The sequence below is a fragment of the Uloborus diversus genome, chromosome 1 (genome assembly GCF_026930045.1).
Source record: "Uloborus diversus isolate 005 chromosome 1, Udiv.v.3.1, whole genome shotgun sequence".
Classification (NCBI taxonomy): domain Eukaryota; kingdom Metazoa; phylum Arthropoda; class Arachnida; order Araneae; family Uloboridae; genus Uloborus; species Uloborus diversus.
The window spans coordinates 115,033,492-115,058,227 of NC_072731.1; the positions used below are offsets into that span (position 1 = coordinate 115,033,492).

Sequence of the window (24,736 nt, forward strand, 5' to 3'; positions counted from 1 at the left end):
TAAAATGCTAACCAAAAGCACGAAAGAAATTTAAAAAGAAAAAAAAAATCAGAAAAAAAAATTATAAAAAATATAATAGTTTGTCCATTGTAATAGGAAATTTGAGTTCTTTGTTTGAAAGGAGTTTATGTATTACTAGTAGAATTAGATATGAAAAACATAATCATCCAGTATTGCATTGACCATGAATAAATAACACAGGGGCACCCCCTCAAAAATAAGGACACACCACCCTAAGTTCCGCAAAGACCCACCTACATAGAAAGTCCCCCCTCTTAAAATCAAAATACCCCTTAAAAACACCCCACCCCTAAACAAGAGACTTTGTTCAATACACTAGTAGCAACGTTAAAACATTATAACGAATACAGTGGACTCTCTCTATTTGAACCCTCCTTAATATGAACACCCCGATAATCTGAACACATTGTGATGGTCCCGGCGAAACTCCATAGCCTTAACATAGGCTGACCTCTCTGTACTCTGAACACTCTATAATATGAACAACCTAGTATTATGAACACTATTTTGAATCCTCATTCAATCTTGACCTCTCTATATACGGAACATGTTCACAATCAGTATTCAGGAATTCCTAAGAATCAAAATTGGAAAGCCTGAACTACATTTAGAAATTTATCACAATGATTGAAGGGCATTAAAAAGATGAAGACAAGGGGAAGAAAAAATTAGTTTTGAGGATATTGCTGAATTAGATAAAATAATTCAATTGAGAAATATGAGCCTGAAGTTTCTGCCACTGAACTGTGTATTTCAAGAATCCGTATGTGTATATATCATAACAAGATTATTTTTTATACAAAAAATATCTTCCCATTGTAACATAGAAAATATTACTTGTTTTAAATTACTGCTCATGTAGTTTTAAAGAAAATGTGACACGTTATCGATAATTTGAAGAAAATAAAAAGAGTTCGATTTTTTTCTTTGTCTGCATAAAAATTCTGAATCTGGCCCATGGGCGATGGCAGATTCATAATATGCAGAAAGGTATACCCACGTGTCAATTGTTAAGATTTTTTCCTAGTTTTTTCATTTATTTATTTATTTTAATTTAGTTTATTTATTTTTTTAAAACTTATTTTAAGCAAATACTGAGATGCATTTTCATCTTTGTTAAAGTTAATTAATTTATAATTTTTACATATTTCTCTGATCACGATACTTTTGCATTTTTGTAATTTGGTCTTGCTTACAATAAAATTAATTTCACTCATTCAAAATAATTAGTTATTAAGGGTGGTGAAAGTGTACCACCCGGCCGTCAATCATAGACATAAACATGTGATTAATTTCTTTTGTGATTTACTTATTAGTTTAAGTATTTTGTAGCTTGTCCTGTGTTTCAATAAATTTAATTTTATAATAAAATATTTTCAAAATAGCTCTTTTTTTTTCTAAAATCAGGTGGGTGGTGGTGGTGGGGGGGGGAGCACCTATGGTCTGGCCCCGTCACTTTCTCAAGGCACGAGCTGCCGCTGTCCAGTTTTGTGACGAAAAACACTAACATGTTTTTCAGCCTATTATGCATTGACAGGGAGTTCCTGCAAGTTAATCCTGAGCATTGGGAACTCAAAGATAAATACCAGCGAGGCTTCGAGCTAGCAAAGAAACTAAGAGTTGTAAATGACAATGTGCAGCGTGGCGTGGCCCTTATCAAAGCATTTGCTAAGAGTATCACTAAAGATCAGAAATGGTGTTTTCTTCAAGTGGTTCAGGACCATTGAAAAAATTATGGAGGTTGCAAAAAAAGTAACCTGTAAAATTAATTTGAGACCTAATGAGCGTGTTACTATACTTTCCATATTTGATTTGTCTTTCATATTTTCTCAGTATTTGTTTGGTTTTTGTGTTTTTCCGTATTTGATTGATTTTTCATTTGTATGTATATTTTAGTTACTGCATAATTTCTTTTTTCAGAAATATAAAATATTTAAAGTGTCTGATTTCCAATTTTGTCAATATTGCAAAATTTTAATGCGCCTAAGCCCCCCCCCCCCACCTCTAAATATAAATCTATTTTACCAAAATTTTACATAAATTATCCTTGTACATAGTGGCACGAAATAAGGGGGGTAAGACAGAGAAAAATATGAAGTTGGTTTTTTTCTATAGATTTCTGAAGCACCTTTATGCTTAAAAGAAATGATAATAGAATAAATAAATAAATTTCAGGAAATGGAGAATGTTTTTAAATAAGTACTGCCAGGGGTCACAATCTAGGATTTTTTCTCACTACCTTTTTTTGTTGTTGAAAGTATTGCATCAATATTCTGTTTTATTCAGTATTGATTTTGGAATTTTTTAAAGTGCAAAATGTCATCTACTATTGTTTCTATCAGTTTTTTTTTTTGGTGGGGGGGGGGGGGGGAGAGCGAAGCTAAAAACCTATGAGGTAGGAAAAATACCATTGTATCTCAGCTCAATAGGCTTTGTACTGTGTACAATTCTGGAAATCATCAGAAAAAACAGCCCCCCCCCCCCCCCAAAATTGACGCTAAAGGATTGTGTTAATGAAATTTGGTGAAAAAGTTAAAAATTAGTTAAAATGCTACGAAAAAGTTATTACCTATAGACCAGTGCCAATAGCTTTGAAAATGGTAAAAAGTCGAAAAAATTTAGAACAGGATAAAACCAGTTAGAAAGGTAAGAAAATCTAATAACATAAATAGGAAAAATAAATTACGGGCGAGCTGAGTTCGGTAAGGGGGGTGTAGGGGGGGTTTAAGGGGGGGGGGGGGAAACGGTTTATCACGATTTCCGGAAAAACTAAGAGTCCTATTGAAAAAAACTAAATTGCAAAGTTGTTGGTAATAAAAAGATCTACAACTTTTGCATTTGCACTTTTTTTCTATAACCTCAAAATATATGCGAAAAATTCAAAAAACCGACTTTTTGGTTTTTTATTTTTATCTCCCACAAAAAAAAATTTTTTTTTCACTAAATTTAATGAAAAGTTACCTTATTATGTCCCAAATACACTGTAATTTTTTGGATATAAAATATTTATTTTTTCTCCTTATTTTGGTTCAGTAGTAAAAAATCATCAGAATTTTCAATCAAAAAAATCTCACGTCAAAATATCTGATTTTTTAAAAAAATCGTAGCAAGTTTTTTTTGTTGGAATCTCTACTTTTTGATGGTATAAAAAACAATATACAATACTACAGAAATTTTTCGCAAAAAATGAAGAAAATCAAAAAACTCGTATTTGAAAAAAAAAAAAAAAGTCATAACTATGTAAAAATTTTAAGCTCCTTATCAAAATGTACACTTTAATTACTCGAAAAATGAAATTTTTCATGTTACATTGACACAAACTGAAAATAAAAAATATATTAAAATAATTAAAAATCAAGCTACAGCATGCATTTGTTTTATACCCTTCTCATCCACCATTAGACAGTGACCTGCAGTGTCCCCTATAGTTTTTTTGGAGTTACGAATAGCAAGCTACACTGTAGGATGGGATAAATGAGTAATTTCCTCAATTTCGAACTGTGTAACCTTGAATATTATGAAAAATAATCAGTTTTCCAATTGTGTTTGCTGTTAATTATTGTGTTTGCTGTTTATTTAATAAATAGCTTAAAATTTTACATAGTGATGATTTTTTTTTTTCAAATTCGAATTTTTTTGATTTTCTTCATCTTTTGCGAAAAGTTTCCATAGTATTGTATATTGTTTTTTATACCATCAAAAAGTAGTGATTCCAACGAAAAAAACTTGCTCCGATTTTTTTAAAAAAATCAGATATTTTGACGTTGAGAATTTTTGATTGAAAATTCTGATGCTTTTTTACTACTGAACCAAAATAAGGAGAAAAAAATAAATATTTTAAATCCAAAAAATTACAGTGTATTTGGGACACAATAAGGTAACTTTTCATTAAATTTAGTGAAAAAAAAATTTTTTTTTTGTGGGAGATAAAAATAAAAAACCAAAAAGTCGGTTTTTTGAATTTTTCGCATATATTTTGAGGTTACAGAAAAAAAGTGCAAATGCAAAAGTTGTAGATCTTTTTATTACCAACAACTTTGCAATTTAGTTTTTTTTTTGATAGGACTCTTAGTTTTTTCCGGAAATCGTGATAAACCGTTTTTCCCCCCCCTTAAAACCCCCCTACACCCCCCCTTCCTGAACTCAGCTCGCCCGTAATTTATTTTTCCTATTACTGTTATTAGATTTTCTTACCTTTCGAACTGGTTTTATCCTGTTCTAAATTTTTTTGGTCTCAAACATTATTGGCACTGGCCTACTAAGCGATTGTTCCTATCAATCATCTTAGCATCTTATTTACTAAAAAATTGCGTTTTAAACAGAAAAACAAGTCTTTCTATTTTAAAACACAGATTTCTGCGAAAATTTCAATTCTTTAAACATTGTTTCATGATTGTGCCGATTTTCAAAGTTAGTTTTGTAAAACTACTGATTTTATAGCTTGATTTTTGTGGAAGGTACCGACCTTAAAATAAGATTTTTGTGAAGATACCAAAAAGACAGTAGTAAAATCAGTCTGTATTGGGCCTTGACTACAGAGTACGAAATAGACCCCCAAAAGTGTTTGATGATTCAACTAGCTTGTGTCAGCAAAAAATGTGTGTGTGTGTGGTTTCAGATACATTTCATACAAACCCTTTATATTACTACCAAAAATCAGGTTTTTTAGGTTGCACTTTTTTATTTTTTTCTGAAATGACAATTTCAAATGATAGAATGTAGGTCATTTTGTTCTAACTACAATCCATTTGTTATACAATTCTTTTTTTCTATGGAGGAAAATTTTTGGTTTTGTTCTAACTGTAAATTTATCTTTCTATTTAACTCTCTTTTCTAGGGGGTAAGGGATAAAGGATTTAAAGAACAGCTGTTGTTATTCCAAAAGGGAATTTTAGTACTACAAGGAATATGCTTGGATCATAGATTGAAATATGTGTGCATTTTAGTAAAACAAATGGATTAAGTTAGGGAGGAGATTTTTATTAACTCAGGGGGACTTTCTATAAATTCTTACCATGGGCATGGTTGTGGCGGTACAGCTAGTAATGAATGTAAATAAAAATATATAAACCTTTCAATATCCAGGAGTATGCCCAGGATTTTTCACAAGGTTCGTTTTTTGTGAAAAATCAAATAATTTGGTAAAAAAGAATTAATTTTGGGGAAAAGTCAAATAATTTCCCCCCCCCCCCCCAAAAAAAAAGTTGTCAAAACAAAACTTTAGAATTCAGAAATGCCACAAACTGCATCATTCAAACTTAAATTTGAGAGTTATCCTCTTCTATGTTGCGAATATCATTCTCGGGTTTTTTTTCTAGTATTGGAGGGGGGGGGGGGGAGGGTGGCATCGCTCTCTCAAGTATTAATATTTTATCTACCATTCTACATTATGTTAAATTATACTATAGAAATATTTCTGTACAGTATTCAAAATAATTGTAACAAAAAATAAAATTCAGACAAGGGTTCAGCATTTAACTTTTTGACCCAAGACAATATTAAAAAGCACAGAATTTCTTTTAAAACTTATAAATTCCATGATTTTAACGAAAATAAAAAGAGGTTTTATTTATTTACCTCTTAACAAAGCGTACTAAAAATGGGATTCCCATAGCGGATGCAAAGAGATCGCAATTCTCAAAGTGTAGGCATCAAAAGTATAAAAAACGGCTTGTAAAAGAAATATTTTTGATAAAATTATTTTAAAATTGCATTTTAGAGTCCTATGATAAACACATCATTAATATCTGTAGACACAGTTGAAGCAAATAAATAAATAAATAAATAAATAAATAAACCATCAATTCAGCATTTTAATTTTTGACTCATGAAAGAAATGGAATTTTGCTTTAAAAACTTGAAATGAGCGTTCTTACAAAAATAAAGAAACTTCCCATTTATATGCATCCTAATAAAGTGAAGTTAGCTTGAAAAAAGAACAAAATATGATTCTCATATCGGATGTTAAAAGATTGCATTTTTTCAAACTGTAGACATCTAAAGGGAAAAAAAAACGATAAGTAAAAGAGTTTATTTACAGTTAATCATCCTTGTTAGCATTGAAAAATCCAACCCATATAATTTTCTCCCAAAATAAGTTAAATATCGCACTGCACCATAAAAACGCAAATATTGACAAGCTGGTAAAATGATGAGAATATTTTCTAATCAAGTCATTATAAAGGCTTAACGCCAGACACTAAGTGGCGATAATTTTGAAGTTGGTAACCCTATTAGAAGCGATCATATTTTTTCCCCACCTTTGCTATCCCTTTGCAGTTCTTAGTTCATTTCGCTGATACATATTATTACTGTTTATTAAATCATGAGCAGGGAGAAAAGTGTTTACCAACGCCTTTTCAGAAAAGTTTACAACAACACCACTGCTAGTTAGCTGTGATAAAACAAATAAACAAAATTATTTAAAACCAAACTTATTTTCAGCTGTTAATATATTTCCAAGAAAGAAACAACAAGCATTATATTTATTTGGCAGTAGAAATTATTTATCTCTTGCAGGAGCATCACAAGAGTGCTCTTTTTTCTTTGCAAAATTAGCAGATTTTGTATAAATTGATCCCTCTAATTTGACTTTAAAAATTGTGCCAAAAATTATCGGTTTTATACACCGAAATATGTGTTATTTTGCTTTCAGATTTGCTCTTTCAATAAACAATTTGAGAAAGATCTGTTCCTGTTTATCAGAATTTTGTGAAGGGTCCGTTTTGGTTGATCGGATTTTTGTGAAAGGACTGTTTTGTTGATCGGATTTTTGTGAAAGGACTGTTTTGTTGATCTGATTTTTGTGAAGGGTCCGTTAACGGACCCAAATATCCTCTGGTCAGACCCCTGATATCTATAGACCAGTGGTGCCCAACATACAGCCCACGAAGCTGATGCATGTGACGCATAGTTCTGTTCAATGATTATGAATCAAAAGCTATGTTCTGAAAATAAGAAACTCTTCTAAATGCTATGTTGCCCCCCCCCCCTCCTCCTCCAAAATCACGTTTTCAACTTTTGCAAACAAAATTGTGTGAAAATCTCCTCACCATTGTAGAACCTCATATGGAAATCAGGGTTTGGCACATTTTCCATCATGATGAGCATTGCTTTTGCTCGATTACAGAAAAAAGTAATTTTTGGCGTTTTAACTTTAATGCTGTCCACAAAACGAGATGCATGGATATACTTTTTCCAGTGAACTTTGGGTAAATTTTCATAACTGAAGTGCTGAGCTTTGGTGTAAATTTCTGAACAAAGGGGCGATTTTTTCTGTATGGATATCTGCAAAACAAAAAGCATTCAAGTGAATAAAAACTAAAATATCAAAATTGAATTACAGTGAAATAAATCAAAAGACCAGTCCACTGTCAAATTGTTCTTGCTAAAGGTTTTTGAACTGTTCAGAAAATAATTGAACTGTTAAAACCAGAAAAGAGTCTGTGTATGTTCAAAGTCAGAAATTCTTTTAACTAATATTAACTAAGAAGTAAATCCACTTCTTGGAGCAGTTTTGTTTACCAATGATGACTTTTCCTTTTATTCACAAGAGGATGAAAAGCTTGAACTTTTTGGATCGCTATGGCCAATCCCCTGATGTATGTGGACTTTTACAAGTGTCTGAAATTGCAGTACTGACATAGGGCTCCAGTTTGGACTATTAAACGGTTCGCTACAACCAGGGGATTATTACAACCAAGGTTCACTGTAGCAGGGTTTGACTGTATTAAGTGTTCATAAATATATTAAGTCAATTAAAATGTCAAATCTTTAAAAACTGTTCAGCTAAAAAATAATATCATTTCATGAATTATTAAAATTGTTATTTGAAATGTATAAGAGAAAGACTTGTACTTTTAATTTTTAAAGTTCTATGCCATATGAAACATTAAACTTGGTTGAAAAACAATGAAAATAAATTAAACATAGCAGTCAAAGAATAATAATGGTAAATTATGGTGCAGGGACATGAACTTTATTTATAAAATGTTAACTTATTAAAATGTTAAACTATTATTTAAATAATAATCAGTTGTCAAATTATGCATCAGTGTCAGAAAATAAACAAATTACCAATTTATGCAGAATTTCAGATGAACGTAAACCAAATGAACCGTTTACTATATTAACTTGTTGCTTTAGGAAAGATTTATTTTACTGTTTACTAGCGGTACCCGCACGGCTTTGCCCGTAGTAGAAAAATTAAAATGTCATTTGGTTGGCTTGTATATTTACAAATAATGGATGATGAATTTCTTGCCAATATGCTATGCTAACTTGCTTGTTCATGATATGGTAATTTGGTCATTAATTTTATGGTAATTTACTCATCCATGTTATGGTAATTTTCTCAGTGCAGAGGAATATAATCTACCGATGGTGGTAGAAATAAAATCATAGAAAAAGAACAAAATCGAATTTTCGAAAAATCGCTTTGAGTTGCACACTCCCCTGCTACCAACTAAGTTTGTGCCAAATTTTGTAAAAATGGCCCAACGGTTTAGACGCTATGTGCGTCAGAGATCCAGACATACAGAGAAAGAGACTTTTATCTTTACTATTAGTAAAGATTTATTTGAAACTAATAATTATACTTTAAATGTACATCATTTTAGGATGTTAAATGGAAATACATTTAAATTTTACAAAAGACATAAAATAGATATTTTAAAAAATTTTATATTGGCAAAAATCAAAATACAAATAATAGTTAAAAATTTTAAGCAAATATTTGGTATTGGATACATCTCTTATTTTTTGCTTTGTAATTTTAATGCATATACAGTGGTTGCCACTTGTATGAACAACGTTTGTTCTAAACAATGATTCCATTAAGTGGCTGATTCAATGGGGCGGCTAATTCAAAAAAGCTCGATTCTGTTCTGTTTTTGGCAATTTGATTCATTAAAGCAATTGATTCAATTAACTGGTGTCCACTGTATAGTAGTTTGACTACAATTGGATTACAGACGACTCTCACTACTACGTGATTCAACTTACGCAAAATGGCTAAAATGAGTTTTTCACATTTAACGAATTTTAAAGCTAATGCGAATTTTTTGTCCACAACACAAAATTTTTCAAAATGAAGTTGCAGTGCATAAGTATAGGCTTACTTTTTGGTTAGCAAAAATTGATCTCTTGTAAGAGTTACCTCCCTTAAGCATCAGTGATATAGTTCCTATAATGGACCAGTTCTGAAATTGCTTTGTTAGTTTATCAAATTACTGTGGAGCATTTATTATTTTGTTTTCATTCTAAACATGAAAGTTGATAAAATATAATAACATTTTAGTGCCCTGTTTCATTTAAAGTCTGAAGATGAAAATAAAAAGAAAAAGCTCCTGACAATTACGGAAAAAGATAACATTAACGATATGCTTGAACTAGAGGTGTGACATCGATGGCAAAACTTGATGTAAGAAATTAAAACATCGATGGTATTGATACATTGACCACTGAAATTCTTTTTTTCCAAACATCAATTCAAATTCTTGTCAGAATGTCTCAGTATTTAATTTTATGTAAGTAAGTTAAAAGAGAAATTAAAATCGAGAAAATGTTCAGATTTAGTAGTATTGTTCAGTATATTTTTTTGGAACTTATATCTCATGAATAAGTTATCCTACAGCTTTATACATTGTTTCTTGGACTAAATTGCTGAAATTTAAGTGAGTATGTATGGTAACTATTTTAATGAAAGAACATAACTTTAAAACAACCGTTAAGGCAATCATGCAATGTTTTTACGTCAGATGTTGAATTTTTTGGTCGCAATTCGAAAATTGGTATACCTTAACTATGAGTAATTAAAAGAATTTTTAAACACCATTAGAATATTTTTTTCTGTTTACTTTGCATTCTAGTGCCTTTTACACAGAATATTGCTTTTAACTTTGGCAGCAGCTCTTATGACGAGTGCGGCACGCCCAGTAATATTACGGTGCAGCAATTACTATGTGTTAGGCATAAATGCCTGTTAGCAACAAAAGTAAATAATCATATCTTATCACCTATCAACAACCATAGGGTCTGGTGGGGGAAAGTGGTCAATGGGGTAAAGTGGTCATACATCAAATAAATCAAATAAATGGCTGTAACTTGGAAATAAATGCTCGAATAAGTATAAAATTTTTATTTTAGAGTAGAGAAGTTAGAAACTACATTTTGAATACAAAATTTTACAACTGCCAATATTTTATTTAGTAAAAAAAAAAAAAATATTTTGTGTGCACATGAAAAACTTAAAAATCTAAACAGCTCTTTTAACTTCTCAGGGAAATTTTGTTTAAGTGAATTTCGAATAAACTAATGGCACGGGAAGCTTCCTACATGTCTCAAGAACACTTACTCTTTAGCAGCTATCTGTATTTATTTTACATAATATTTTAGAGCAATTCAAGTAAGATGGGGTAAAGTGGTCATATAATTAGGCTTAACGTAAATCGTTGCTCTACTGTCGCTCAATCTTAACGTACAAAGCAGATATTAATTAAATATTCATTTCACTAAACATGTATTGTTTTTACAGTAAATGGTATGAAAAAAAGTTTAATTTACGAACACATGCGTGTGATACTACTATATCTGTACGTAAACCCGTATAATATTATATTTATGCACATGTCCAAATAAATACGTTGCCTTACGTAAATACGTATATGAGCGCGCCGACACGTGTATATACTTGTATATACATATACTATATATTTGTATACAAAAGTATAAACGGGCATGGAGAAGCATAAATGTAACTACATGCATACATGAATCTGTATGTGGGTATACATGTCGGCCCGAGTATATTCTCGTAAATGCCTGTGTACACGAGTATGAACTTGTAAACACGAGTGTAAACACTTGCTTTTACCAGTATATAAACGATTATACACCGGTATTTAGAGTTACAAGTATACAAAAAAAAAGCCATTTACATAATTGTACCAATAAATACCTACATGGGTGTTTACAAGAACATTTCTAGATACGTATATATTCCTCTATACACGTACGTACTCGATTATCTTTACAATTATTTTCTTTGCGCATCTGTCTGTTTGTGTTAGATTTTTAATTTAAATTTTCACAAAAAGTGAAAGAATCACTTAATTTGAAAAATAAAAAAAGAATCATTAAAAATACGTTTTTGCATCATGCAGAATCAATCCTTTTTCGATGTAAACATTGCATCACGTTGTGACGTCATTCGTGCAATTGGTCACGATAACTCAGTCAAATGAATGAACTTTTGGGTGAACCGAGTCACCAGTTCATTGTTTCTTATAACCGCGAGAGTTTTTTTTTTTTAGATTGAGTTACTTTTTGATTGGCAACACATCTTTAACTTTCTTGCATTGGCAACACATCTTGTGTTTTGTATATTCTTAATTTGAAAGCCATGTAAAGACTTTAAATACTTTGAGCAATCTTTTTCGCTCTCTCTCTCTCATGGGGCCGTGGTAGCCTGATCGGTAAGGCATTGGATGGGGCCGGAGGGCCTTGGGTTCGATCCTTGCTGGTCGAAGACCCACCGTCGTCATTAAAGGGGACTGGGCGACGTTAAATATGCTCGTGGTCTCAATGTCCTCCAAGTGAAACGATACCTCTGGGGGTGCTAGCACCAGGTAGCTATTAGCTCTTGGACTAGTTTTAAATTCTCAGTAACTGCTCGATCCGGTGATGGTGCTGCCATCTATCGGTATATAAAAATAATGGAGGCAAGGCACTTAGTATGCAGCCCTCGACATAAATGCAGTTGAAGTCAGTTGTGACTCTGAATCGAATCGAATCGAATCTCTCTCTCACCTCTCATAGCCGTCATGTAGTACTTTGTAGTAATTTGTCATGTCTGCCAGTGCTCTTTACTCCTGGCAGGTCGTAATACAACGTGATGTCAATTTTAAAGTTCTAAAATGCCTTTAGGCCTATTTTGTGTGTTACGCTAATGCTTTATATTCCATGGAACCAGCATGTTCGTAAATTGAACTTTGTTTCGTTGTATCATAGCGGCTGATATATTTATTTTTCAAAATGTTTTTTAAATATTAATGAAGATGTTGTTCTACAACTTAAGCAATCTCTAAAGATAATAAATACAGATTTTCCTTGAGGAAAAATGCTCCACGTGTTTTTTATTTTCTTCAACTTCAGGCTGTGGACATGTTTTGCAGGTTCACTTCTACTAGCGGTGTAGTCAGTCTAATTTCACTACACTTAATGCTCACAAGTGGTTATGGGCCCAGGTCACCTGGACTTTGCAATTCCTGGCCATAACCTGAAGAACTTGGAGAATTTAAATTTTTATGCTTTGAAGAATTTTTGAACATTGTTAATTTTTGAAAGTATGGAAGTCCCTACAATACCTTTACTAAATGCCAATAATTGGAAGAGAAACATACAAGTTGTCCTGCGTCATTCGGGCAGCTGGGAATTCATCGAAGCTGACGAAAAAGATGAAAAAGAAAAGAAACTTGAAGAAGAAAAATTGACGTTCCAAGATAAAGCGAAAATGAATCTTAGAAGAACTCGAGCTTATAAAACCATTTATCAGTTTCTGTCAGAAGAATTCAAGCCTCTCATAGAATGCACTATTGAAGGAAAGATAGTTTGGGAAATCCTGTGCAAGTATTTTGAACCCGACATCCGTGCCAGATTGATATCCCTGTTGGATAAATTTTTTCAAGTCAAGTTTCAAGAAGGTGAAACCGTTGGTCTTTTCATCTGCCGAGTGAAAGCAGCTGCATCACAATTAAAAGAAGTTGGCCATGCGATGTCCGACCGTTACATAGGTTTCCAGTATATCCGGAGCTTACCCGCTGAATTCGCACCTATAGTACAGCAAATCTACCGATGGTCTGACGTGGACTTTACTCCATTAAAAATAGAACAAGAACTGTTGCTCGAAGCAAATAGGATTTCTGAAATGAACATTCCACTACAGACACCTGCTGTTTAGGTGATCGTTCCTAATTCGCTACCTGCTGGTAAGATCCATCCTTGTAAAAGTAGTTGTAAACCTGTGTCAAATTTTAGTAAAAATAGATTTAAAGGGAAATGTAATTTTTGTGGGATTTTGGGCATAAAAGGGTTGATTGTTTTAAATTTAAGGCAAAGTTAAATTCCAAAAATTTATCTGAAGGGTCTTCTAATTCTCAACATAATGTAAGTAAAATTAATGAGTCAGAAGCTTTGAATATTACTTTGTCTGATTCAGATATAACGTGGATTGCCGATTTTGGAGCTACGTCACATGTCACTAAAAATAAAAGTCTTTTCTCTGATTTTAGGCCGGTTAATAACTTAAAAATGTCTATGGCTGTTGACGGTAAACAAAGCAATATTTTAGGGGTTGGTACAATTCAATTGTTGGTCAAAATTAATGGTTGACATAGGAAAATTATCTTGAAAGATGTTTTGTACAATCCTGAAATCCATCGTAATTTATTGCCATTATCTAAATTGGAACAGGAAGGTAACAAATTTGTTGGTCATAATACCATTCTTAAAGTTTATGATAAAAATTGGAATCAATTGTTTTATGCAAAGCGTAGAAATGACACAAATTTATATTTCTTTAAGCCTAATAGATATTTGTATTTGAAAAATAGTGAACATTGTGATAATTCTGAGCCTGTTTGTAACATTTCTGAAAAAATTGGTAAAATTTCACCTGAAGATTTATGGCACAAGAGATATTGTCACATTAATAACGAATATATTTCTAGAACTAGCAAAAACAATACAAATACAAATACAAAAGTGACGACCAGCAACAGGCTCTGGGCCCAGCTAGACTGGTTCCTAGTCAATTTACAATCCCCAATGAAGATCAATGGCTCTCTTAAAACTATCTATTCCCTTGCTCATTACCACCTCTTCCGGTAAACTGTTCCAAGGTTCCACTACCCTGCTAAAATAATAATTTTTTCTAACATCCATGTTAGCCTGAGATTTAAATAGCTTAAAACAATGACCCCATGTCTTGTTTTCAGTGCTAAACTTCAGCCCCGTAAGATCTTTCATTTTAATAAATTTAAACATCCGAATCATGTCCCCTCGGTCTCTTCTTTGCTCAAGTTCAAGACTATACATTTTTAGCCTTCTAAGCCTGGAATCGTAGTCTAAATGAGATTGAGTTACTTTTTGATTGGCAACACATCTTTAACTTTCTTGCATTGGCAACACATCTTGTGTTTTGCATATTCTTAATTTGAAAGCCATGTGAAGACTTTAAATACTTTAAGCAATCTTTTTCGCTCTCTCTCTCTCACCTCTCATAGCCGTCATGTAGTACTTTGTAGTAATTTGTCATGTCTGCCAGTGCTCTTTACACCTGGCAGGTCGTAATACAACGTGATGTCAATTTTAAAGTTCTAAAATGCCTTTAGGCCTATTTTGTGTGTTACGCTAATGCTTTATATTCCATGGAACCAGCATGTTCGTAAATTGAACTTTGTTTCGTTGTATCATAGCGGCTGATATATTTATTTTTCAAAATGTTTTTTAAATATTAATGAAGATGTTGTTCTACAACTTAAGCAATCTCTAAAGATAATAAATACAGATTTTCCTTGAGGAAAAATGCTCCACGTGTTTTTTATTTTCTTCAACTTCAGGCTGTGGACATGTTTTGCAGGTTCACTTCTACTAGCAGTGTAGTCAGTCTAATTTCACTACACTTAATGCTCACAGTTTGTGCGTCTCTAAACCTATTTTCTCCGCACTGGCAATGTCTTCCATGTCGATGCTAGTACCGTTGGATGTAGGACGTTCAGATTAAGCCATTCCGCTCTGTTTCACCCCTCTAAACCTTAAGGGGACGGATATCCGGGTGAAGAAACTTGAAATTAATAATTGTCAAACGCAGTCGTTTTCGAGTCACCGCAGGGGACGAACGGGGTTGGCGAGCGAAGCGAGCAAGGGCAGAGCTGCCTACTCTATAGCATTAATTTGTGAGCGCTTCTGTGGCTGTAACACAATCTCCTACGGACTGGCAACATCTACCAGGTCAATACTGGTTCTGTTGGATGTAGGAGATTCAGGGGATGCCATTTCGCCCTGTCTCACCCCTCTTATACTTAAGTAACCGGAGATAAGGGGCCAGTTATTAAATCATCAAAAACATTAAAGGCATCAATTGTCACTCGCTGTTGGTGGGGAACGGGGTTGTCGAGCAGAGCGAGCAGGGGGGGGAGCCTCCTGAAATACGTAACACGTAAATACTTGAACACATACCTATATACTCGAGTATACACACGCATAAAAGCATCTGATATATCCATGAATATATAATCGTGAATACATACACTAGTTGACATCTACATCAAGCATTTGATGACGTGCATGTACTAGTGTATACACCTAATTTAGGTATATACAACTATATGTACTTATATACGTCCATACTGGTGTATACAAGTACATATACGTATTAGACATATAAACGTATATTCATGCATACTCGTGTATTACCCGTATATGTACGTATGTACACTTATATGTACGTGTATACTCATATATGTACGTGTATACTCGTATATATTCGTGTACATACATATATTCTCAAGAAATATACATTCATGCACATGATGTTCGTTCATACAGGTATATAAACGTCAATACGCGTACATACTCATTTATACTCTACCAAACACATTTCCACATGACACATATATATTCGTGAAGACTCGTGTACGCACATATATGCACGGGTATACACGTATATACTCGATTAGGCATGTACATAATCGCATCCAGACATCGCATCTAATGCATAGATGCATATACTCATGTATATACTTGTATACTCATGTATGCACTTATGTACTCGTGTATACATGCATATACTCGTGTTTATAAGTGTAATCATTATAAATAACCAAATATATATAATTAATGTGGTTATTCATACTGGTTTTGCATCTTCTTTTGAGTATGACTACTTTACCCCATGCTATGACCACTTTCCCCCACCCCATGGGGTAAAGTGGTCATAAATACATAGGGAAAAGAAAGTGGCATAAAAGTACTTAAATAAATATTTTTCTTTCTAAAATTCAATGTATTGTGTTCTTCATTAACGTAATGCAAAATAACAACAAAAAAAGTTTAAATGTTTAAGGAATTTCTTTTATTAGTTATCCACTTAAGTTAAAAAACCTTGATTTTATGATCACTTTACCCCACCAGACCCTAGTAAATTAGTATGTTTTTTGTTACTTACAATGTATAATCAATCATTCTGCATGACTGGGGGAAAAACACTTATGAACACTCATTCGTGTTGGTCAAATCGACCGAATGTTTGTTTTACTGTCGTTCACCTGAGCGGAACTCTGTAGTGGATGTGGTCACATCGAAGCTTCTAGAAGGAATCTGATGGCACATGCGTTCAGGGATAGCAGTGACGAGTGTCTGTTCACGTGACTTGGATACAGGGGCAGCAAATAGGGGGGGGGGGGACCCCAAATTTTTTATTAAGAAGAATAAAAAAATGGGTAAATTCAAATGTGACGACCAGCAACAGGCTCTGGGCCCAGCTAGCCTGGTCCTACTTTTTTAGGACCAGAATTTAGATAACTTAGAAAATCATTTGCCTGTCTTTTTAGAACAGAAAGAAAACTGATGGAGAATAATTGATTGCCTTAACTATCAAAGAAGTAACTCTTCATATGGGTTAAATATTTCATAATTGTGTACTCTATGTTATGATGGTGCATATTGTAATGTTTAGCTGGTAAGTGTTCATTAATGCCTTGTACTAGAAACAAGTTTTTGCAACGTCCATGTATTATATGCTTTCATGGTAACTTTTTCTAAAGATATGCTATTTTTGAAAAACATCCCACATCAAGAAAAATACTTTCACATCAACAAATATTTCTTGAGACTCTTTACTTGACAATCTCTGAGTGACACAAGATGGTATTCAAAAAGTTGAATCAGTAAACAATAAAAGCCCCCTGGAAGATATCTGGAAAGCGACCTTTTTATTGATAGAATATCTGAAGTCGAAGTTTTAGCCAAAATATTAAATCAATATTTTGAATCAAATGATCAATTCAGTTTCTCAAAAAAATCGAGATAGGATTTGGTGAGATATATTTATTATTGGTCTTAAGTTCAATATTATGTAGCTTGGTTATAGAAAACGAAAAAGAAAATATTACACTTATATGTAATAGCATGAGGGAAGAGAAATTGTTTTGTGAATATCGACTATACTTTTTAATGACACAAAATAAATACTAGTCTAATTTAAAAAGCTTTCTTGGTTATTTTAAAGAGAGGAATCTGAAGGAAATGTGTTTTTTGATATAACTGTCTTGCTTCCTTCAATCAGGTCAATCACTTGAAAGACTACTTTTGTGATTAAATTGAAAAACCATTGTAGATAAAGCACAAATTAACATGAAAATACATCATATAGCTATTTCAAGACTACAATGGAGCCTCTTCATCAGTGTAAAAAACTCAACACACAACCAGAAAGTTGTGGGAGAACCAAACGTAACCAATTTCGACTTTTGTGTGTCCAGAGGTTCGTAGCGCAATGGGGCAAGCAAGACCTTCATCTTTAGCTGTACTCGCAATAAAGCAAAGCACTGAATATTGATTAAATATAATTACAAAATTTTCTGTTCTTCCTGACTCCAAAAATAGCATATTAAAACTTTACTAAAAATAATAACTAGTACCGAGATATTTTCTGAGGTAACTTATTACAAAATAAATGTAAAGCTTTGGCAAATGTAAAGTTTTGGAATTTTAATTAATCTTAACAAACCTAATTATTCTTAACATTAAAACAATTTTTGTATCACTTCCTGTTAACCAATATGTATTTTATACGGTGCTGAAGAAATTCATGTTCAAGAAACTCGACCCCCCCAAACGAAATGAGGAAATGCCGCCCCTGCTGCTCCGATATGCTAATGGTCTTGAGATATTTAAACCGTTTGCGGTTTATGTTCGTATTCTTTGCTGATCTCTCATCGTAGTAGGCGGTTGCTTTGTCGGCATTAGAACTTGCTTGTTCATACCACTCGCCTCTCTGGAATATCATGAGCTTCTTTTAGGTTATTTCCTAATGGATTTATAGTTTTACATCGAAGCTTTAGTCGATAATCATAGTGAATGGAAGGAAAAAGCAAGTTCGAATGACATCGAAGCAATTGCCTACGACAATGAGAGATCCGCAAAATGTACGAACGTAAACCGCTAACGGTTTAAATATTGCAAGGTCATTAGCATATCTGAGTCACGTGAACAGACTCATTACTGCTATCGCTGAACACACGTGCCATCAGATTCCTTCGAGAAGTTTCGGTGTGACGTCATCCACTACGGAATTCTGCTCAAGTGAACGACAGTGAAACAAACATTTGGCTGATTTGATCAACGAGAATGAGTGCTGATAAGCGTTTTCCCCCCAGTCATGCAGAATGATTGATAATACATTGTAAGTAACGAAAAATATATTCTTTTACTATTGCTGTTGTGAGGTGATGAGATATGATTTTTTAATGTTGTTGCTAAACAGGCATTTATGCCTAACACTATGGGTGTGGTGCATACTCCCAGAAATATGGTATGGTCACTTTCAAATGCTTTAAGTTTTTGTTGAGTGAGTGTATATGCCAGTGATAAAAATAGCACTTTTAAGACCTTAATAATTCCATAACAAAAGAAGTATATTCAAGAACTTTGGGATTCTAGGCGTTTAAGTTTCAGTAGAACCTTGATTAACCAAGCTTCAATCAACCAAGATTTTTGTTAACCAAGCCAATAATGAGGAAATCATACAAGCAGTCGATCCTTCATCAGATGTTAATGATGTTCAGGATTCAAAGACTAAGTTACGCCTGTTCAAGCTCTAACAACTGCTCTGAAATATTTAGAGCAGAGAAGAGAAACTACATCAATAGAATTTTGTTGCTAAAAAATTTGCGTGATCGGGCAGCTATTTACAGAAACTCGGGTGTTTTTACAAAGAAAGGTGTCAGACTTTTTTAAGATAACAAAATGCAATAAAATGAAGAACTTTCAGTTTGAAAATAAAAATATTTTTTGAAAGTTTGTGCTTTTCAAATGCATATTTCAATATTTAACTTGGCATTGTAAATATATTCATTCAATTGACTTTTAAAATCTTTTTTCAAGTGATTGCTTATTTTAGTTTTTTAACTGTAAAACATTACTTTTAATCTGTATGTCCATTTCCATCTTTCAAAAATAATCTATTATTTTTTTAATTAATGCATTTTAAAAATTTGTGATCCTGAAGAGTTTTTATACAAAGTTTTGATCAATCAAGACTTCTGATATCCGAGACACTAGCAGTCCCAATTAGCTTGGATAATTGGAAGTTCTACTGAATAACTTTTAAGAAATGAGGGAGTCAAAAATAGCTTGAAATGATTCGTGTAAGATGCACACTAGTAGATGTGCCGGTAGTTTCTTTTCAGTTGGCATGCTTATTGTACAGGCACAATGGCCGAAATTAACAAATATTTGCTTTTGCAAACAATTAAAAATCTATTAAGTAATAAATAACAATAATTATAATTTCACACTAAAAACTGAGTGAAAAAGATCATACATACCCTCATGCCATCTGCCGAAAAGTAACAGGCAGTAGAAACATATTTTTTACCCTTTTTTGTTTTCAAGTACTCAAGACATACTTGACCATCACTTTCTAGTGAAAACACCTAAAAAGCAAATAGTTAGTAAATAAAAAATATATGTACGTACAATTAATGGAATGTGACTTTTCATAATTTATTATTTTCATGAAAAGATTCAATAAGAGCAAACTTTTGTTTTAATATTCACAAGGAAGAACACACATTCAGTAAAAATGACTTAAAAACTGTTAGAACAATTTGCACGCTTAAACTTTTAAAAAAGGTTTTGACTTTCATTGGTGAATGGGTCAGATAGACCAGAGGTTCCCAAAATCCAGATCACTAGGGACTCCCACCTGAAAACATAGCAACTTTGCCTCACTCCCCCCCCTCCAAAATATATATCATACATTTAAATTTTATTTTCTAGAATTTCTATTTTTCATTAAATCTTCTATTTATTATTAAATACTATTATTTATTTTAAAATGCATATTAAAGAACATTGTTCTATTATATATTTACTACTCACGTAAAATCAAGTCAGTCGTTTTAGTATCTTAGGAAGCACCATTCAAGGGGAAATTGACATAGTAGAAAATGTCAAGGAAAAGTCAGGGAAATTTTCAATATTGCCCCTCAAAAATTTTTTTCCAATTTTTTCCCAGGGAATTTTGTATTATGAGATCTAACCTTTGTTTTATCAATGTTTCCTGGAAAAAATTGTAAAATTTTTTAGGAAAAATGACGCTGGCAATAACATAATAAAAAAAAGGAGACCCCCCCCCCCAAAAAAAAATCCACGGACACCATTTTTGCCCCTCAATGGTTCCCAAGAAAAGAACTCCTAGGGTGAAGAGGAATTATGCATTAACTCAACAAACGAGAAGACAATTTACTGCTTCTGAAGCACAAGCCTACGAATGGTAGGGTCGATTCTGAAAATTGTTTTTTTTTTTAATCAAAAAGTTTTTTTGGCTTTGTGTGAAACGTAGTCGCCATTTTTGGTCATTCATAAGATGGAAGTGCACTTCAACAGCAAACTAATGAAAATAACGCAAAATGTGCTGATTTTTTTTTTTTTTTTATTTTTATTTTAAATATATAATTTTCTTGAGAACTGAAATATTCTGTTCTTAAAACTTAATCTCATCCTCGTAGCCTTGGATGCAAATGTGCTAAAAACTTTTCAACTGAATTCTAGCTTCATGAAGATTTATTATTTTTAAATGGTTTTCATGCTACAAATTCAAAAAAATATTTCTTAATTTTTGTTGCAGCCCATATATTTGCTCATTCTCAAGATCATTTCTCAAGATTTTTAGTGCCTAAGTTTCCGAAAATTGCATTGGATATTTATTGCAATTCAAACTATTGATACAATGCAAAATGTGCCATTTTTTTGAGATAATTCATTATTATTTTCAGGAAAAATGAAATTTTATCTCCAGAAATTTTTTTAAATTCTAATCCGTTTAGATGATTATGTGTTAAGAACTGACTATTTTGTCTTCATCGTAGTTTTTTAAGGATTATTAATTATTTATAACTACTTTTATGCTACAAATTCAAAAATCTACTCATTATCTTAAATTTTTTACTTATTTACATATTTGATCGTTCACAAGATGGAAGTAAGCATAAATTTACAAAAACATAATTGGGTGTTTATCTCAAAGTAAACTATTGGACGTAAATGGGTAATTAATTATGAATTTTTAAAAATTAATTATTTTCTAGAAAAGAAAATTTTTAATTTTACCAAAAAACCTGTTGATTATTGGTATCAGCCTATGATCGTCGGATGTTGATTTTTGTTATTATGCATTATATGCTATGCTCATCGATGTAACAAGTTAATCATAGTTATACTGAAAAATAGCTTTCTACTTTGCTCAATATGTTTTGTGTTACAAACTAATCTATACTAATATTATAAAGAGAGAGGGCGGATTTTTTGTGTTTATATGTTCGAGATAATCTCCGGAACCATAGCAACTATTTGAAAAATTCTTTCACTGTTTGAAAGGTGCCTTCTTACTGAATAACATGCGTTAAAATTTGAAAAAAAAAAAATCCGATAAATAGTTCTTTTTTTATTCCAATTTAGGCCCAAATTTCACATAAATTCCCGAATCTGGGAGTGAAAAATAACTTGCACACATTAATATTATATATTGTTGAAAAGGGTAGAATTTTCCGCATTCTAAACAATTTGTTTCAGTGCTCTAACTTAATTACGGTGGAGTAATTTGCATTTTTAGCTCAAACTTTTTTAGGTTTAGCTGAAATTTAGGTACTACTTTCTTCATTAACTCTATCAAAAGAGAAAAAAAGTGAAGGAATTATCCCACAGTTTTCTTTTTGACACCATTGGAAAGAGCAACATTTTTTATTCCAGATCTCTTTCGACCTGTGGTCGAAAAACTTAGCTACTATCTTCAAAGGAAAAAAGTTATAAGGGTTTTAAAATCAAAGTTGAAAAAATGTCATTTTGATTCAGGTTGTCAACCATTTTATTTTCGCGTTTCCATGGTTCGCTTTTTGAATCCATTGCCTCTTTCCTTATTTTGGATTTAATTTACAAATACAAATACAAAAGTGACGACCAGCAACAGGCTCTGGGCCCAGCTAGACTGGTCCTAGTCAATTTACAATCCCCAGTGAAGATCAATGGCCCTCTTAAAACTGTCTACTCTTTTGCTCATTACCACCTCTTTCGGTAAGCTGTTCCAAGGTTCCACTACCCTGCTAAAATAATAATTTTTCCTAATACCCATGTTAGCCTGAGATTTAAATAGTTTAAAACAATGACCCCTTGTCCTGTTTTCAGTGCTAAACTTTAGCCCTGTAACATCTTTCGTTTTAATAAATTTAAACAGCTGAATCATGTCCCCTCGGTCTCTTCTTTGCTCAAGACTGTACATTTTTAGCCTTCTAAACCTGGAATCTTAATCTAAGTGGGAAAGTCCACTTATTAGCCTTGTAGCCCGCCTTTGAACCCTTTCCAATACATTAATGTCTTTCTTAAGATAAGGAGACCAAAACTGAACAGCATACTCCAAATGGGGTCTTACCAAACTTCTATATAAGGGCAGAAGAACTTCTTTAGATTTATTTAAAATAGATCTATTGATAAACCCAAGTATCTTATTGGCTTTGTTGCTAGCAATGCTGCACTGTTGGCTAAACTTTAAATCCTGACTTATTAAGACCCCCAGATCAGTAACTTTGTCTGCCTGACTAATGACTGAACCTTGCAAATAATAACTTGTACACAATCTTAACTTATTACTTACTTAACTTTCTTAAACTTATTTTATTTCATGTTTTCATGATTACGCTTTTAAAATCCATCTTTCGCATTTTAATTTCTTAAAAGTATTTTAATATCTGTCGTCATTGTTTGGAAGAGTAACTTTGCAAGGTGTTTTTTTTTCTTTTATTTAAGCCTGATTTTGAATATATGTCACTTGACACAATTTTCATTTTCAAGGTAGACCGGGCAAAGCAGCTCTTAATATATAAAGATTTGAAAGCTACTGCTGATGTGATTTTATACTTTTTTGTTCGTTTGACAAAACATTTATTATTGCCAAAGAAAAAAGCATCTGCTTCACTTCGCACAAGTCCTGGGTTATGGTAGCATGGTCGCTTGGCGTGTTAAGCACTGAGCAGTTCAGTCTAGGATTATTGTTTTAAAGCAACCCTAAATGTAATTCATTGTTTTGGCGATTTGTTTTGAAAGAAAAGAAACTTTTGATTTGTTTTTATCCGAGCGAAATGTACGACATTTTCTTCTTTTTTTCTGACAATGATTTTTGAATGTTCCACTGGCTGTTTTTTCCCGTTAGACGGATGGATTATGATAGCGTGGTTGCTGGGTGAGTTTAGCGATAAACAATAGAGTTGTGGAGCTATTTTTATATTTGAAAGATATTATTTGATGTCTTTTTTTGTTTATTTGGCGAAATATTTTAAATTGCTGTAAAATCCGCTTCACTCGCTAAATAGAGGATTTTAATATTATATAAAATTTTAATTTTTAATAACTATAAATTTTGGAAAGAGTACCAGGGCTGTCGCTGGGTCAAAAAAACTGGGGAGGGGAGGGGGATACGCTTTTGGAGGCCTGTTAATTGTTTCAAACGCATGTTCCAGTATGCAGAGAGAGAGACAGAGAGAAAGAAGATTTGGCTTCTGGTTTAGCAAAGATAGTCATATTACTAGACCTTAGTACTAGCAATATAAATTTAATTGTAAGGATAATATTCAATCAGAATTAGGAAGCGTCGGAGGGCTACAATCTTACATTACTTCGAAATTGAAGACATAAAAACGCAGTTTTAGACTACTATATTTTAAGTTTGATAGGAAGGGGGAGAGGAGGTCCAGGATAGCCTCTCCCGATAATTTTTCAAAATTTAAGTTCTCGACACAGTCGTACGTTATATTTAATTATGTTCAGAGGAGGGGGTCTATTGGCTCTCCCCCGGGAAAAATCTGAAAATTGGAGTTTGAAAAATGCAGTTTTAGATGATCTATGGTGATGTTAAGGGGAAGAGAGAGGTGCCCCCCCCCCTGAAATTGTTTGAAATTTTGAAGCCTTACAAACGCAATTGTAGACTTTTTTTGTTCAAATGTAGTGCACCGCCAGTTTCTTGAAATTAAAGCTCCGAAAACATAATTTAAGCCAACCTTGGATGAAAGGGGGAAGGGGGAGTTTTGAAGGGGCTCGAGACCAGAAATGTTTCGTAATTGAAGCACTAAAAGCGAGATTTAAGACAATTTTCCATGATGATGGTGAGAGAGAGATAGAGGAGGGGGGGGGGGGGAGAGCATTCTCTAGAAAAAATTTAGATCTGTTGAAGCCGCAGTTTTAGAAGATTTTCAGTAATGTTAATGGGTGGAGAGATTCGGAGTCCTCCCCTGGAAAATTTTCTAAATTAAATTCAATTAACGCAATCATAGACGATTTTAAATACTGTTAGAGGAGCTGAAGGTTTTGGAGATCGCCCCCAAAAAATTTTCTGAAATGAAGTCTTAACATTGAAATTTTTGAGGATCTTCGGTAATATTTGGAG

The 24,736-nt window shown here is 32.8% G+C and overlaps 1 protein-coding gene across 1 annotated transcript in view; it reads right to left on the reverse strand.

Annotated features, from left to right (window-relative positions):
* The window catches only part of LOC129234503 (serine/threonine-protein kinase PLK4-like), a 195,150-nt gene that overhangs the window by 61,094 nt on the left and 109,320 nt on the right, over nucleotides 1-24,736 (reverse strand). Inside the window, exons 11-12 of the mRNA XM_054868508.1 lie at nucleotides 19,629-19,736; nucleotides 7,074-7,308 (exon numbers count right to left, since the gene is read on the reverse strand). Of these exons, the coding sequence (XP_054724483.1) occupies nucleotides 7,074-7,308; nucleotides 19,629-19,736 (343 nt within the window). The remainder of the gene's footprint in view (nucleotides 1-7,073; nucleotides 7,309-19,628; nucleotides 19,737-24,736) is intronic.